The 18898-nt window shown below is 40.3% G+C and overlaps 1 protein-coding gene across 1 annotated transcript in view; it reads right to left on the reverse strand.

Moving 5' to 3' along the window:
• Positions 1-937: 937 nt before the first annotated feature.
• Positions 938-18898, reverse strand: part of sh3glb1a (SH3-domain GRB2-like endophilin B1a) — a 23244-nt gene continuing 5283 nt past the window's right edge. The window contains exons 2-9 of the mRNA XM_020625018.1: positions 17645-17786; positions 16615-16743; positions 15192-15325; positions 12297-12389; positions 7574-7663; positions 5507-5607; positions 4497-4731; positions 938-1929 (exon numbers count right to left, since the gene is read on the reverse strand). Of these exons, the coding sequence (XP_020480674.1) occupies positions 1822-1929; positions 4497-4731; positions 5507-5607; positions 7574-7663; positions 12297-12389; positions 15192-15325; positions 16615-16743; positions 17645-17786 (1032 nt within the window). The 3' untranslated portion in view covers positions 938-1821. The remainder of the gene's footprint in view (positions 1930-4496; positions 4732-5506; positions 5608-7573; positions 7664-12296; positions 12390-15191; positions 15326-16614; positions 16744-17644; positions 17787-18898) is intronic.

The raw sequence follows: 18898 nt of genomic DNA on the forward strand, positions 1-18898 counted from the left end.
TGGGCTACATATCAATGCATCAAAATCATTAACTTTAAGGTGAAAATAGCCACAAAACTGTGGACAATACACCACTGAAGGCCAGGTTGGATGTATGGGACAAATTTGGTGAGATCACAGACTAACATTGTCAGCTTCTCTGCTGTTTGTAAAAAGTGTCAAATAGCATGTGATAGCCACAAGCTTGGCACTTCCTCACTCAGAAAGCAGCTACAGGAGCCCAAGTGCTGCGTCAATCGATACTTTTCCAAGGACACAACTCTCAAGCACTTTAAAGTGAGTGACTTGTAGCTTAAAGTCTATTTTAATTACAGGTACAGGTCAGTTCACGTCCAGAGTTTATTTAGAGATAACTGCAGGTAAAGGGTCCGTTCTGATACAAAGCTTTGCCAGTGCAGGATGCTAATAGGCTACTAGGGAAGCCTCTGAAGCATCATTAATGGACTTTACTGGAAAATGAGGTCATTATCCCATGTAAGCTGATGTGCAGGAACCTTCTTTGTAAGTCAGCAGTCAGTTTGCAAAATTCTACTTCCTCTTAACCTTATGACAGATATTTTTGACTACCAAAATGAAAATAAAACCAGCAGAGCTCCAGTGGCTGTATTGGACAACAGCTTTCAGAGATGATGCTCTTGATGAAGATATGAACAGGTACATTGTCATAACCTTTTAGAAACAGGACACATTTCTGTGTTTCAGTCTGTTGTCTCAAATTATTATGATTCTGCTAAATTACAGACGGTAAATTATAAAACCTCTAGTTGTTTGCACCAAGCTACATTTGCTAGTACACACAGAGTGATTATGTTGTCTGCTCTGGCATCTAGTGGTTCCACCAGTAAACAACAAAGCACAAACATGAAGGCTACATTTAACTATGCATGTACTGAAATGTGCATTTCTAAGTGTAAAATGAGATGTCAAAACAAATATATTATGTTAAAGCACCACATTGTAGATTTATTTTAGTTGAATGCTAACAGTTGCACAAAAACAAAAGGCAGCAGCATGGTAATATACTTCCCATAATGTAACAAAAGTTTTGTTTCCAATTTGGATTTGAAATGCTTAGGAAAACCTGAAGAATGATATCAAAACTTTTAAATCTCTAGGTGCAAACTGGAAAGGCTGATTAACTGTCATGGCTAGAAAATATGTTTGACATGCGGGTTTAATGACCGCTTGGTAATCAGGAGGCTCCAACTTCAGTAAAATGTACAATGTGTTTAACCCACTGTGCAATGAAACTCCATGTGAATGAAACTGATGCACAATATATAACATTTAAAAAAAGAGATCCATGTTTAAGCTATCCATTACAGCTACCAAACCATAAGATTATCAATTATAAAATAATGTTTTAAATACAATCATCATCACTATGCACTTAAACTTGGAGGTCATTTCTGCCATTAAAATGATCTACAGTAATAATACTTGGAAAACTTGAATTAGCAGTGAGGGAACAAAAAAAACTTCTAGGTCACCACCTGAGATATATATATTAAACAAAACCTTTTTTAAAGAGTTACACTTTGGGAGATGTTCTGTCATATACTGAAGACTGCATGGCATGAACCACAAAGGCAAATTAAGCAGGTTTTAAAAAATGTACTGCAGTTGCAAAGACACAGACTCCATGTTTTTTGCTCACTATATTCACTACAGCTTAAGTTTCCTAAAACAATGACGCTCCATCCTCTTGTCATACAAATAAAACTCCTCCTATGTAATGAAAAGTGAGGGCTACACCAGCAACACAATATAAATATGTAATCACAGTCGGCTGCAGGGAGCTGAAGGGGGAGCTGTGGGGCCTCAGTTAAGCAGCTCCAGGTAGGTGATTGGCACTTTGCCCTTCTGACTGCCTCGCTCACCCATCAACCAGTCCGAATCCATGCCTGAGACGCTGCTGACGGTTATCACCTGGAAAGACAGGGAGCACAGATGGTGGATGCGTGTTTACTTCATCAACAGATCAATTCTCATTTTGTACTTAAAAATAAACAAGGGCCATGTGACTTAACGATTCATTTTTCTATTTGAAAAGTGACAAAGAGAAAACTGAATTTCCTAAAGCTGTATTTTTCAACTGTCAGATCAGTGTAAAATTAAGATTTTGGACTCAGTTTTCCCCCACCTTTGAATTGGTTTCACCAAACTGTGTGTGACAGCCCACATCAATATGGTTACTATGAGGCCATGACACAGATTTAAGTTATGAAGTTTCTGCTGCTGTGCCACCATTGCGCACAGGCACACTCTCAATCTGAAAACTCACTGATGGGGCCTGTTTCCATTAATAATAATGTTAAGTGAGAGCGAGAGAGAGAGAGGGCCCTGAGCCGAGGAGGCCTGCTTCAGTCGGTCTATAAGAACTGCAGATATGACACAAAATCCACATAGCCTACAACAGGTGCATGAACTAAACACATGAAAGCAGCTTATGAATTATGACAGATAAATATACCCTGCACATGTTCTGACTAATCATGTTTACTGATAAGCAGGTCAAATCAGTCAGAACCCTGCTGTCACTCTGTTCAGTTGCAATTTCCTCAAACACTGACTTCCACAGGGACGCGGACATGTCTATGTTTGCACTTTGAGAGTTTGATCCCGACAAAAGCAGCAAGCAGAGAAAAAGTGCTCCCACGGAACGCAAACAGCTGACAGTCACTGCTCACATCGCTGTTTATGCTGATTTGACAGCTTAGTGCAGTCTCAGTGCTCATCTTAGAATGAAATTGTGCCCAAAAATAGAGGCGTACACGCACAGGCCTTTCTGACCACACACACACACACCCATGAGCCATTAAGTGCCTTTTGTTTGTGTGTCTTCACAGGATATCACACATGAGCAAACATCAGTGCTTCTGTGTAAATGGCTGATTAATCATCACATTCTATATGTGCCTATCATGAGCACAAAGATTTGAAGCATTTGAATCTCAGAGGAAAAAGCCTTGTTCAGCAGCAGTGCTGGGCTCATCTCGACCACAGCTGTTTCGTTCCTATATATAAAATGTGAATCTGTGTGCAACAGCTCACCTGTTTATGTTAACAAGGCTTCTACTACATCAAATATGTGAGTTATTGCCCCTGTGCCACAATTGTAAAATTGTGACCAGCTCCTCCAGGGTGTGTTCAGAATAAGACAGAGGCTGAGAGGATATTTCACGACCCAGTTTAACACCTGCACACATGCAGAATACAGTTTCAGACAACTGAGAGCAACAACTGTGAATGTGCATCTCTGTCTCCATGTTTTGGTCATTGGTCCCAGATTCAACTTGGAAATTACCAGATTTTTTTTATTTGTTGAGCAGGAACTGTGTAATACAAATTCTCAAGCTTCTCAAAAATTCAGCACTACTGTAGCTTTGTTTCAATTGATTCTGCCCACAAGGTGCAATATCTCATTTGCACCATGTTATGTTGTTGTTGTGGTACTCGCACAAGGGCACTGACTTCACGATTAATTGCGTGAAATTGGACTGTGGACAAAAACTGACATTCAAGAAATCCATCCGATTGTCCAGGAGCCAGACCGTTTATAAAATTATAAACTGCTTCTCTTTGCCTTTTGTTTGCTGCATGTGTGCATGTGGTGCACGTTGTCTGACAAATAATAAAGGGGTAATAAAGGTGCACACGCATTGCATTTTTTTTTCTTTCAATACCAGTAATAAGCCAATGTGATAACCGTCAATCATCATACCATGATACAACATGAAACCAGGATGCCGCTGCTAGTGGTGACAGATGTACCAGTCCTAGCAAGAAGTGCCAGGGCCTGAAAAAAGGAACTAGGGAGGATGTGAAATGTGAAGGCCAAAATGGTCACATTGATGGAAGGAGCAAGTGGGGCTGTGCTGTCAAAACTGAGAGAATGGCTAAAGCAGATCCATCACACACATCTCTGTAAACTGCAGCATTTGTTGTCAGTTTGGAGTAGGATGTTTTACAGGCTTTTCTCTTGACAATACTAATGGGTACATGTGGGTTTGTTAGAACTTAAATGTAATGCAAATAAATAAAAAGGCAGTTCAGGCCACAGCTGGCTCAGTAAATGCGAGTGCAGAATGGAAAATGTTTGAAGGTGAGTGGTTGAATGAATGAGGTAATACCATAAATGACATTTTAACATAGATGATGATATTCTTTTCCAGGAGAGGGAGTTGCTCATGTTCTGTTGAACAGACAGGAACTGACTGAAGCTGGAAGGCCTGATGAGCCTAAAACTAAAAAGCAGAGGAACATCTAAATTTGTTAGATTTTATATGAGGCTTCCTAATGTTAGCTGAAATGATTCTTATATTAAAAAAGTGGGATTAAACTAAATTAGGCACAAAAAGGTGGTGTAAAAGGCTTCAGCAAAAAAAAAAAAAAAAAAAAAAAAAAAAAAAAAAAAAATAATAGATAAAAACCTTTGGCTGGTTTTACCCCCACATTAAAACGTTACAGTAAAAGAGTAAGTGCTTCAGCCTCACCTCATCAGCCAGCAGGGAAAGCTCATTGCTGCTGGCAGCGTCATAGTCATAGAGGACTCTGGCTTTGCGGCTTCCATTGGAGCTACGCAGTTCACTGAATCCGGCTGAAGCTGCAGAGCTGCCATGGCCTGAAGAGACACTGAGCAGGGAGGCTGAAACTGGGATGGTGGGCACTGAGATGCTAGTACCACCTGACGCGGCTGATTGGTTGTTGTTGGAGAATGATGAGGGGAAACTTAAGAGGATGAGGAAGAACACAAGCACTGTCAACTGCAGGTCTGGGTCATAAAATGTTCCTCAGTGTTAATGTGCTGATTCCGGAAATGTATCCATTTTAATGTTTTATGTCACCTCTCCCTGTGAATTCAGCCCTAACTAAGCTCCATCATCCATTAATCAGTATTAGTCAGTTTCCTCTTTCAGCTGAAAGTTGAAAACTTTGTGCAGTGCTACATGAATTCCACCAGCATAAAATAATAAGAACACCTGTCAGCACCACTTGTCTTTACAAGAAGTAAAGACTGCCCTAACAGTAAGGCAGGCTGACTACTGAACTATTTTAGATGGGAACAAAAATAAAACTATACTGCTTTATGAAATACAAATATATTAACACTATTACTTGAAATGACCATCCCTGGTAGGCTAGTGGTTAAGGCGCAGCCCGGGTTCGAATCAGGGTTGCGTCAGAAAGGGCATCTGGCGTAAAACACGTGCCAAATGTCAACATGCGAGTCGTCAGTGTGACAATTCGCTGTGGCGACCCCTAAACGGGAAAAGTCGAAAGTGACTTTTTTTTACTTGAAATGACTCAGGTTAATGACGCTTGACCTCTAACCCAGCCTTCTGGTGGATCCTGCATCTTAAAAAAGCTGTACTGTATGTGATTTTACCCGTTTTGTACCCATCTCATGGAAACACTGCCGGCTTAGTGACACCAGATTAAGAAATCATTTATTTGGAGATATTCGTGACAAAAGAAATTAAAGGTGACAGTGGTAGTAGTTTACCTGCCCAGTTGCTTTTGGAGATCCACCATGTACTGGTAACACTGTGCATAGTATGTAGTCTGGGCCTCCACAAAGTCATTCAAGCAGCGTAGATGGTGTGCCTGGTAATCCCCAAAGAAAGATGTGAGAGAATTACTAACCCTTTTGCTAAGTTTCCACTATCAGAACCTAATGAGTGGTACACCCTGTACTTCTGTTAACCATTACAAGCATGGCCTCTGGTGTAGATGCAGACCGTCCTGCTTTGTTTTTCTGCTGCACTTTCTCTCCATCGGTCTCCGTTTAGAGGAGGGAGGGGCTGTTCCCCTCTCTCACTTGCACACAGTGCTTGTAATGCTAAAGCTTGAGGTGTGAAGATACAGACATTTAACAAATCACCGGCAACTGCTCTGTTCACACACCCCCTTCCCCCACATGGTCCTGATTCTTGATTTTAGTACTACCTCATGAGGGGTGCTGATGTGTGGAGCATCAAAGTGTGGCACCTCCAAAGCGGGCCGAGCATAGTAGAAATAAACCCAGAACCCATGAGAAGTGTTACTCTACAGGACGTTTCAGTAGGTTTCTATAATGGATAAAACCCTTTTGATTTCTGACATGTTTAGCTCCATAACCATTTAAGTAGAATTCAGTAGAAATTTTCGTTACCATTTTTATACTGTTAGATTTGCTAGACATATCTTCCTATATCAAACTCTACAAATTTAACACATTAAAATCAGTTTATTCACATTATGTAAACAATTTTAATGCATAATCTGTTAACTCATAAGCTAACAGTTCTAGTACTTTAAAGTATCGTATTATTTCACCGCAGAGCATTTGCAGCATCCTTATAAGGCCATTTTGGCAGTAATGCAGTATTTTATAACCATATTCCAAAATGTTTTGCTGTATTATCTCTGTACAACACTAAGTGTATACTAAAGGATTTCCAAATTTTAAAGATGAAAGGCACAAAGTGCAATCAATTTGCAATCAATCATGAATTAACTATGGACAATCATGCGATTAATTTTTTTTAATCTATCAACTGCACTAATTCACCCATTATATTAAGTCTGTTTCGAAACTAAAATTGATCTGTGTGATTTGTTAACATGATATGAATGAAATTTTTATCGGGAGATTCTGAAACTGATTAATATCAGCTGACAGTTTTACTAGAGATGTCTCGCTGTGTTGGAAAAATGAGCCACAGAAACATTCAGTCCACTGATTGTTCAGTGATGTTACAGAGTGACATCTTCTACCTAATAAACAATCTTTGTTTACGAGCAGGTGTTGTCTGCTTATGTCACGGGTGGCCAATCTCGGTCCTCCAGGGCCGCTGCCCAGCTTGTTGGCCAACTATCCTTGCCATAGAATTAACGTTAGCCACAGCTGATATCACCCTGCTGTTTGTCATTTTAATCAGAGACAGTGAAGATCAGGGCCAGCAACATACAGAAAGCTGCTATCTGAATGATTTCACCACCGAGCTTTGCTAACAACAGTGTCTGAGCAACTCGCCAAAATACACCCAGCACTGAAGAAATGCAGACTTCTTCTCTTCTTTGAGTTATAAAAGCAGTTGGCTACGAACATAAACATGGACGTAGCCACAGCTATAACATGAAGCTAGTTTAGCGGAAACTAATAGCAACCCAACTATTAAGCCCCAGCCATGGTTAACATACCTGCAAGCCTTGGGTTCTGCTTGCTCTGGTCCGCCTTACATTAATTCATTAAAAGACAAAAACAATTAAGGACTGTTTGCTCAGAACACATCATGTAAAAACTAAGACTTTTAAGAACCTGTGTATACCCTGCATTGTTTTCTCTCTCCCGCAGCTCCCCTAACATTAGGAAAGGGCAATAATAAGCTTTTGTTTTTAAATAAAAATATTTAGGGTAGCTTGGATTCAGAAGTCACCTTGTGCTACACAAAACCAGCAGCACTACAGTACTGTTCCTTAATGTAACGTTTTATGTTTAATGATCGAATGATAGTGAAAGCTTGAGGCAGGAAGATATTCAACATCATTTTGAAGTCAGAAGCTGTGTTGGCTGACCAGGACTACATACATGGGTGCTGTTGACGCCTTCTAGCAGCAACCGGGTGATCTCTGCCTGCCGGTCGAACTCACTCTGGGTCATCCTCAACTCCTGCTCTGCCTGAGAGAGAAGAAATAAAAAAAAAAAAAAGGTTTTTATAAACATCAACAAACATGTCTGGGTTCAGGAAATAATGGTTACATGATCTAAACATGCAAAACACAGTATGACTTCCTTATAACATGACTGTAATCAGTGCTGTACAAGGACAAAGGTATGGTTTTAAAGTGTGAACAAACATGTTTTTGGTAGGTAGGGAGGACAAATTGGTTTGTTATTGTCATCCTCTTTTTCAAAATTAGGCCAGTAGGCAGTTCCACCTCTGATACAGCAATAACCAATTATAATACTATCAGGAGGTTCAAATATGGGTTAAAAATAAAAAAAGTTTGTTCCAAAAGAACTTGGGGAAATGGGTTTTCCATAAGGCCTGGTGGTATTCCAAGAATCTGTGTGTGCATACAGTATGATACAACGTGGCCTCAGTAGGTCAAAACAAAGGAAGTCAGAGCACACAGAAAATATAAATTAAAATTTAAAAAGACATAAGATTTGTAAAAGAGGACAAGTACAAACAGGGAACAGGACACAACAAATGAAGATGAAGTTTGAGGGAAACATTTCTTTTTCTTCATACTGAGCCAAGAGTCAATATGAGGCCAGCTGGAACAATGGCTTATTGAGGCTTGCAGCACTCGACACTACTATTTATGCTAAGGTTTGGTGTCTGTTCAATTCAAAGATGGTCCAACATTCCACTCACCTCAGTCACTTCCTCAGCTCACATCTGTGGCTTTGCGTTTTGAAAACAGTGACACAAAAACATGTGACTGTGTTACAAACTGCAGCACTGTGACAATTAAGTCACACCCCCAGCCTACCATCACAGCATGCTTTGACAAAACCAGGCTTTTGAAAGCAGTGTAGCTAGGGATGCACCGATACCACCTTTTTCAGACCAAGTATTTACATTTGGGTACTGGCCAATACAGAGTACTTAATGATGCAATGTTTCTACTATAAAAAAAAACTACAATTACCATAAAAGTGCAATGACTTGAGACAAATTCATGAGATCAACTGATAGCAATTAAACAGAATATCCTTAGTACCTGGAGACTGTGCACATTACCTGAAAACTTTGTGACGACCAATACAGCACTGCCACCATTCCCATTGTATAACGTGTAAATGACGATGTTTGCATCCTGCTACACATTACAGCAGACTGTAATACAGTTGATTTTAACCTTTGTACGAGTGTGACTGTGTTAGGATGAAAGGATTTCACAACCCCCTGACCACAATGTCGCAGTTCAGGAGTAAGTGTTATCACAGTCACAAGTTTAAATGATTAATTTAACGTACATGTTCTTCTTTTAAAGTAAGTGCTGTCTGTGGCACCATCCCATCCCCTCTACTGGATACACTCCTGCCCTGCTGCAGAGAAGCTGCTGGTCTCAGCCTCCACATCCACAAGAATTCAACTCATTTTCATACACAGGGCTCATTTGACATCACTGTTAACTACATAAAGTTAGTGTTTGTTGTCTTCCCGTTCACAACAGTTCACTACAATCAGCATAACTAGTACAGTATGGGTTTAATGGGGAAACAGCCCGGGCATTTTGATCGCAGGGAGAGTGAAGACATCATGTAAAATGTGACCTTGTGTCTGTGTGAGACGCGGAGGGAGGGGCCCTCTCACACACCCACACAACAGAAAAGCTGAGCTTGAAGTTGGCTATATTTTGATGTCACGTATCTTAAAATATCCCCGAACCACTGAAGTTTCTTTTCTGCCACCTAATGACAGGCTCAGCCAGCATGAGGTTAACGTAATGCTGCTGTTAAATGATATTGGTGGGACAACTTTTACCAGTACAAGTACTAGAGGGTGGTAACGGACCTGATACTGTATCGACATCGGTGCATCAACAACCTGACCAATGGCTGATTGGATTTCTGGTAAAACTGATTCCTATTGGATCCTTCTTGACGCAACCTGGATTCTAAACCAGGGTGCCACGGCGAGAGCGCTGCGCGTTAACCACTAGCCTACCAGGGATGGCTAAGAGTTTTCATTAATGTAATAATAAAATAATGAACACACATGCACAAATTATTGAGAAGTCACTTTGTTTTGCTGTTTCAGGCTTTCCATGGGTCACACTGGTTTACGCAGAGTTTCTAACAAATGGAGGTAAGTCTACAGCCTCCATGATGAGCAACACGGTTTTAAAGGCACAGGTTATTTGACTGTCAGTGCTTTTATAGGTTTCCCCTCACTGCAGCACAGAACAACATCTGTGATAATTAGTCTTTAATCAGATAAATAATCCACAATTATAAATGAACATGTGACTTTAGGGGTAACACCACTCCAATGTCCTCTCCCCTCCTCTCTGGGAGCAGAAAGTGTTTACCATCACGGTCACAATAGTTTCTTCATCATCAGACAAAATAGAATACTCCTTTAGTAACACCCTGACAATAATACTCCACTCATTTACAGTATATTCTTAGCCTTTATTTGACATTATAAAATTTATAGTATTTATAGTTTCTTATTTTATTATACTTATGTGACAACAGACTACCATTCACAGTTTACCTCAACATCACTTTTTGCACCGACTATAAACATTATCCTACATGTATCACCGCTCCATCTTATAGTCAATACTTCACTCATGGTTCTGGCGAAGTTGTTTCTGATCAACAACTCTGCCTCTTTCACATGAACATGCTTGGAAACTGATAGGAAAACTTAGACTTAACAAAGCCAATTGACAATCAGCTTTGTGGTACCGGGTGGTACCATCCAGGATGGCAATGTTAGGCCCTGTGAAGTCAGATAATCCCAAATTCGCCAGACTAAGATGAATTTGCTTTGTGGTAAAGGCCTCTGGTACTGATCAACAAAAAACAAGATTTTCCCCTCCTGAATTATGGTGACAAATTTCTCTTTCATGAGTGAACATAGTGTTGACAGTGCACACACTGTCAAAAACCATGAGACAACCCTGCTATTTAGAAAAGCTAATTAAAATGTGTGTGTTGAGGGCTCTGAATATGTCAAGGGGCATACAAGAGCTCTTTATATAGGGATGGAAATTAAGATAACTGGATCTCAACAAAATTGTTTCTTCCTGCATTTGTGGTCAAAAGCCACTCATTTAGCAGAGATGCTTTGAAGACTGCATCTCATTTGCTTTGCTGGGATCTTGTACAGTGTTTTAATGTCCATCCCTGACTTTGACATTACAATGCACAATTTAGAGGTACTCTTTGTAGGAGCAGTAGAATATCAGCTGCTTTGCTGAAATGCCAGTTCAAAGCAACTTCTGGATCCGTTTTTAAAATAGATAAGCAGTTAAAAACTGACAGATCAGCATAACTCTGTTACTAGAGAAACAGAGTTCACTACATTCCCAAACCTCTAAAACCCCAGAGACTGAATAAATATAATGTTTCACCTGTATTGTAGGAAGTTTAAAAACCCTCAATTTCCCACTTGGTGCTCATGTTTCACCAAAGCTGTGGTTCTTCATACTGATCGCATTGGGATAAATGCACTTTCATGAAACATGGTAAAAATTTCAGCTTATGAAGCTCAAACCCAAATGGGTATTTAAAGGACAAATACACAAATAAAAACGAAGAGAGAGGGATATCTACAGTATTTAAAGGACAAATACACAAATAAAAACCAAGAGAGAGGGATATCATAGCAAGAAAACAACTGTTCAGAAAAAGGGAAGTGTAAAACTCCTACAGTTGTTCATGTGACTGTTTCCAAGTTACAAGAAATAAAATGGTCTGTTTTACGTTGTGTAACTTGGTATGTCATGACTTGTCTGACTTCATACAGAGGAAACGCCCAGAAAGCTCTTCTATCTCTGAAAACAAGTTGACTAATAAACGGAGATGTCCAAAGCCGGTTTGGGCCTATTTTAAAGGATCTGTATTGGCTAAAATAACTGATCAAATGCTGATCCTTCTTTACTTTTACCCTGCTGCTGCAGTTCTTAACTTTGGGTCTCTACTTGGGGAGGCAACAGTGGTGCGGTGGGTATAGCAGTCATCTCCCAACCAGAAGGTTGAAGGTTCGAATCTTGGTGCCAGCAGTCCATATGTCGAAGTGTCCTCGGGCAAGACACTGAAACCTGAGCAGCACCTCTCTGAAATATCACTTTTTTTCCACCACATTTGCACCTTTATTGGGAAGACAGTCTTATGGCAGTTGGCTAGTGTTTAGAGGTTTCTGCTGTTAACAAATGGTTCACTTTGGTAGAAGAGTTGCATCCTATTGAAGATTGACATATGCTAATAAAACAGAAGTAGAATACCATTAGCATTGTTATGATTTTGGCACTGCAGAATAAATATGTTTACACTATAATGCAGTACTCATACTCATTTAGCTAACTGTTGTGAGCAAGCAGACTTTGAGCCAATTAATGTATGTGAACATTTGTTGAAATTTTGTTGTTTTGGACATTGAGACTGACCAGCTCTCTCCCCCTATCTCTGGAGCTGGGTAAACTCACAAACCTTAACAAGTAAATTCCTATTAATGATTTCAATGAAAGCAAAATTTACTAACACTGGTTATTATTCAGCATTAAAAAAAGGAAAAAAGGAAACTATCCAGGTCCACCGATGAGGATGTTTCTGTGGGTGTTCTTACCGCTGCTCTTGCATCAGCCAGCCTTGCTTTCTTTAGCCTGGTTTTAGCTGCATCCAGATCCAGGCGCTTAACCTGCAGAAGTTTTCTTTCTTTCTAGACAAATCACAACAAAATACAACTGTTAAATACAGAACTCTTAGCTCCAAGCAACACATACTGTCACAGCGTCCATGCAGATGAGATCAGTGCCTTTTATGGTAGACTGAAAGGTTGGGTACGATACCTTGAACGATATATGTATTCTATACCGTTTTCAGTACCACAGGGAAAAACTGACACCCCGAGGGCATAATATTTTACAAAATGGGAGCTGTCACAAACCTCTTGAAACTCTTTACAGAGGTTGGCATGTTGGTCCTACAGGTGCTTTACAGAATTTGTTGTGGTAGCACCTAATGTTAGCACTGTGCTGTAGCATTGCTATAAAGCAGTGCCATTTTCTTTGTCAATCAAAATCGGTTGCCGAGGCTCTGCACTTGTCATGTGTAATGACCCAACACCATAGCAAAACTTGCAATATACCATGGTCTGTCATGCTCTCCTTCACAGAAGCTCTGACACTTTTCCACAGCACCAGTCGTGGCCAAAAAAGACATTTTCTCTTCTAAAAATTATGTTCCTATATAGCCTATGCAACATTTTGTAGTGAATATATTTAATTATTAGATAATATTCCGATGGAACATAACATTAAAGCTTGAATGTGTGAAGCGCTGCATTTTCCTACACTAACAGCAGAGAATAAAAGCTGAGTGGGGTGGGGAGCACAGTGCTATTACACTAGAGGCTTGAATTTGTTTCCCATTTGAATTCTGCTCCAACATTGAATTCCAAGTTGTTTTTAAGTTTTGCTCTCTCAAAATCAAGTACTGAGTCAACACACAACCATAACTAGACAGCACTCAGAGAGTCCAACTTCCACCAAGGAGCAAGTCCACCATATTATGGGGATGTGGACTTGAGCAAACCACGATAGTATGATGCTCATAATGTGATTGCTTGAACATGAAAACCTACAGCTAGCATCTGGAATGATGCCGATATCATTAGGTTGAAAGTTAGTCAAGAAAAACAAGGACTTCAGTGAGTGGCAAAGCGGTGAAGACATTTCTCCAAGTATGTGTCCTGTTTGTTCAATGGCTGTTTGAAAAACTGGTCATACAGTCTCCGTTGCTGGCTGATTGTTGCAGTATAGAGTGATCCTTCACATCATGTGCTCTTCCTCTGCCCAGCTGTGAGTGAGTGAGTGTCTCCTAGAAACAGAGACTGAGGCACGGGGTGTACCACTAGTTAGGTTCTGATGGTGGAACACGGCTATAAAGTGCAGCTGGAACACTGGTATCCTTACTAACAGACTACTGTGCTCTGAACGAGATATAGATGCCTGCTATTAATATTTTGTCTCAAATCTCATCATAGGCATGCAGTCTATTTTAACTATAAAATAATACACCACAGACATAAAGCTGCTTTAGCTGTATATTAGTATTTTGTTAGCATTCTAATGTGGCTAAACTAACCTTATTGAAGTTATAGGCCTACGTTACAGGACTTTTAGTACCTCAAACATTATTAGAGCATTGCCAAATGACAAGCAGTCCATTCAAATTTGCAGAAAAAGTAGCTCAGCAGCAGTCTAGTGGGGCTTACTTTTGTAATGCAGTGACAGCCACCATGTAGTTTTACAAATAGTGAATAGCCTACTAAAGACCGTGGTCTCTGTGCGAACACACTATCAAAGATATCTGCATGAGTGTATTACTATATAAATATATACATGCAGACAAATAAAAAATGTGCTACTGTCGGTTTTAATAAATAACTGTCAGTGAGAGGGGTGCCCTTTTCCTTAGAGTTCAACCTCTGCCAATGGCAATTCAATTTCCCCACAATGCCCTAAGAGCAGTATTCCTCATTATAGTTTTACCCTTATTTATGATTGCTTGACCATGAAAGCCTACTACTGGCATTTGGAAAGATGTTGATATCTTTATTAGTTTGAAAGATATTCAATTTAGCTTTATTTGTAGGCTACAGCACCTGTGGTCGCCACTGAAAAATGTTGAGTACAGTCTCACACTTGTCCTTCCACCACATCAGCTCCTCGTTTTTCACCTCATTTATCAATGCCACACTATAGCAAAACCTGGGCTTTACTGCAGGTTAGGCTAAATTGCCCTCTGCATTTTCTTTATCTGTCAAAATGATGACAGCATTCAGATTTTTGTCATTTTAAAAAGTTCCATCAGTAATGGAAAATATCTGGTTAATGTAACCTCTGCATTGGGGTGTTTGTTGTAACCTTTTATATATACAAACATGGGTTAAGTGTTCATTAGACTGATGGCCTGGGGGAAGAAACTGTCCTTGTGTCTGGTTGTTATGGCGTATAGTGACCTGTAGCGCCATCATTAAAGTTGATGTCTGGACTTAGCTGAAGCATCTGTTACTATATGTAGCTGTAGCATGTGTAAGGATGGCGTCCTTGTTATTCGTGCATGTTTTTTTTTTTTGTTTTTTTTTTTATTATTATTCCCGCTCAACCATTTTGCACAAGTACCTACAAAAACATACATGCACTGTGTTTGAGCATGTTTACATTTGCCAAGGAAAAAATAAGAGGAAATGTGTTTTCTGTAATGTGAACTTCACATAATTGTATACTCAAGGAAAAAAACTGTGTTGCTCACTTGTTGACTGTAGAGAGGAAAAAAGTTACCAAGATTCTGAAAAGTCATTCAAACTGAACTGAATCAAAGTAATTTGAATTTAAATTCATGGAGCAAAAAAAAAAAAAATCAAGGAAATCAGTACTGATACCTAGCCCTATTCCAGATAACAGTTAAAAATCCAGTGAAGAGTGGACATGATTCAAAACTCAAGAGTCCAACTCACCATGATGGTTTTGAAGTCACCCTCTAGAAAGTTTCTGAGAGGTGTCAGGAAGTTGATGGCAGTACTCTGAATGAACTCCCGCTCTGCCCCACCAATTTGCTTCTCTGTCTCACCACATTTTATGAGAGCGTTTCCTGAAAGGGTTAGCAGCACAAAAACGACTTCACACAATATTGGCCTAGAGACTGCACAGTTTCCTGTAGGTCAAGAGGTTCGGCACAGAGGCAATGTGATGAGTAGGGGCGTGGTGGGCCTTTAAGTACAAGGGGTATAACAATGCATTTGCTGGAATATTATAGGAGGGGCTTGTGTTTGTCAACCACCTACTTTGACCTACTATAGACCCCACTTAGACTTATTTTTAAAATGTGTCCTGGGTGATCAACTCACAAGTGGACAGTGCTAAATACAAGTGTAAACAACCACCAATACAGGTAGTGATCCACAATCACTGAAACCACTTGCCGAAGTGGTCCGCATTTAACCACCTATCTTTTGTAGTATAAAAACTAATGTGTCCTTATGTGTCTCTGACAAGGACGTTAGAGGAAAATGCGTCATCAATGAGGGAAATGGCAATTGTGTTGGTGAGTGCATCAACGCTCCACAGAAAGAAGAAAAATGGAAACAAACATCCGATACAAATTCATCACTGTATTATAAAAGCTTTCATAATACATCCATGTACAAATCTGATGCTTGTCTTCTTCTTCTTTAGTTAGGAAGAATACTGGGACTTGTCAGGTAATAGACTGATGTAATAATTGTGCCCGTGGCGCAAAGTGTTGCAGCAGTAGTGAAATCTGAACACATATGGTCAGCAGAACACCATGGAGACACACGTATACTGTCAGGTGTGAACGGTGATGTGTGTCAGCGGTCCACTTATGCTCGGATCACAGAGAGGCATTTTAATACCGAGTGTGAACGGGGCCAATAAATCAGAGGTACACGAGCCACCTTCCTAGTTGCCTTTGTAGAATTTAAAACAGACATTTGACTCCACAGATAAAGTAGACAAATATATTCCACAAATCAATGGGGGCTAAATGTTCATTTAAAGAAAATCACCAGCGATTTTCAATTTTTGGTTATTTTCCACAAATCCCACACACAGATGAAAAGAGTCAACTATGCAGGTGCACTTGCACTCTTTTTACTTCAGAGATTGTAAGAAGTGAGAGCTACTCTGAGATTATGGAGCTCTTTTTTGAAATAAGATGGTGGGGTGGCTCACTGGTGTGTTTTTAATAGTTTTGGACAAGAATGGAAGTTTACAGCACAGACCAATAAGCTACACTAGGGTCTGGATGCACACAAGTTATGAGGAGTACACATTTGTGGACAACACCCCAAAACATAGAAAATCACTGGTGTTATCATTTAAATCCTAGTATGTAAGGCAGCGCAGCACATCACCCACCATAGGCAGTTCCAGGACCAAATTCATTTCCTGAGTCAATCATGGACTGACCCAGCAGCTCATGGTTGTTCATTCGTGTAGGAGCTTTTTTCTCCAGTTTCTCATACACAAATTCTTCTAGCCGGACATCTGCAGTTTGCAAAAAGAAAACTTGATTACAGTCATAGCACCAGCAAACCAGATGCAAAAAGTGACTTTAGGAAAGAGAGTCAAATCTGTATAAACCTTTGTAAAATAAAACTTTTCATTACAACAACTAGACTATGATTGTTAATTTCAGCCAAACACGTTTACTCAGCTGATAGCCATCATATTTAATTGCTTAAGTGTATTTACCATGCTGGTAAATTTAGTAACCTACTTATCCACTTAAAACTATTTGATAACAGGGGAAAATGGCTAAAAAATTATCTTCATTTTCTGATGATGTGTAGGCTGTGTCTGTGACTGCACAAGGTGCAAAAAATACAGTAGAAATGAAATGTAGTGTCACAATACAAGACATGTAAGTGCTTGTAACAGTTTGTGTGACCACTGCTGATGTTGGATTGTGACAGAAAAGGAATCTGTAGCATTTGATTATTTCACTGTTGTTCAAGATTTTTCTTTCCATTATTTTATCCTCTGCTTAAAAAATTCTTAAGCCTCCTAAAAGCCCTCCTCACTACTTTTAACAGTATTCACCTTAGGAGCCTGTTTTAGGGACTAAGGTGCTTTGTGAATCAGTTTTGTTTTTACAATCTAATCTCAACTTCAAGGAGAAATTCTTAGAAAACACTACAATTCTGAAAACGTTCTTAGAAGTTCATCATTAGGAGCAACTCTTTGGGCTTAGGACACTTTGTGAATATAAGCCCTATACTTTCGAGTTTATAGTTTGACTCATGTCTCATCCACTAAAATGGAGAAAGCGGGATTTATGACCTACACAACCAGCTACATCGGGGCAATCGACTTACAGTGGCTTCACTTTTGGGGAGCTGTCACACTGTCAGTTGAGGATATTATAAAGTCCAAAGTGTGGTCTTACTTGGGTTAGGCTGTAGTAAGACTTCTGTCTGTTTCATGATCCTCTCTGTCCAGTGCTTGGTGTTCTCAGCTCTGACCAAGAGATTCTCCAAATGAGCATCCAACTCTGTCTTTTCAGCTTGGCCAAGTTTCTCTTCTGTGAACTGTCAAAAGAAAAAAACATGTTTATAGCAGCTGCACTGCTTCGGGGAAGGTAAAAGGAGGCAGTGTGTGTGTGTGTGTGTGTGTGTGTGTGTGTGTGTGTGTGTGTGTTTATCAATAACTCATGGTGTGGAGATGTACGGACTGTTTATAAGCACTGTTCACCAGACATAGAGTTTTTATTGCTGAAATGCCGGCCCTATTATCTAGCAAGAGAGCATAGTACTGTGTTTCTGGCTGAGGTGTATGTTAGCCCAAGAGCTAATCCCTCTATGGCTCTCAGTAAACTCTATGATGTCATCAGTGCGCTAGAGACAGCGTACCCCGATGCTGTATTTATCACTGCAGGCGACTTTAACCAGTGCAATTTACAGACTGTACTCCCCAAATATTACCAACATGTAAACATTCCCACTCGGGGCAAGAACACTCTGGATCATGTTTACAGTAACATACGTGGTGCATAGAGGGCCGCACCCTGCCCCCACCTTGGACGCTCAGACCACATTTCTTTGTTCCTGTATCCAGCTTACACACAAAGACTGAAACAAACAAGCCCTGTCACCAAACAAATTAAACTCTGGACCCCAGAGGCTGAAGGCATCCTGCAGGACTGTTTCGCCCAGACAGACTGGGATGTGTTATAAAGCTGCAGCCACCTCGGAGGACTTTTCTGTCAGCGTACAGAATTATGCTGAGTATGTGACCGGATACATTAATACCTGTATCGACAACATTGTGCCAACCATACAAGTCAGGAGCTTCCCCAACCAGAAGCCCTGGATAAACAGTCAGGGACGCCAGATGCTGCGTGCTCTCTCTCATGCATCCAGATCAAGCGAGGAGACGGAGTACAAAACTGTGAAGTACAGACTGAGGAAAGCCATCACAGCGGCCAAGAGGCAGTACAGAGAGAAGCTGAATGGCTTCTATTCTACTGCTGACTCTGGACGGATGTGGCAAGACCTGCAGCACATCACAGACTACAGGACCACCACCAGCACCATCAGCTCCACAGACAGCCTGCCAGATGACCTCAACACCTTCTACCCCCACTTTGAGACCTCCAGCCACAGCACAGAGAAGAGGCACACACACACCGAGACCACCCAAC

Source organism: Monopterus albus, unplaced genomic scaffold (assembly GCF_001952655.1).
Source record: "Monopterus albus unplaced genomic scaffold, M_albus_1.0 scaffold343.1, whole genome shotgun sequence".
Classification (NCBI taxonomy): Eukaryota; Metazoa; Chordata; class Actinopteri; order Synbranchiformes; family Synbranchidae; genus Monopterus; species Monopterus albus.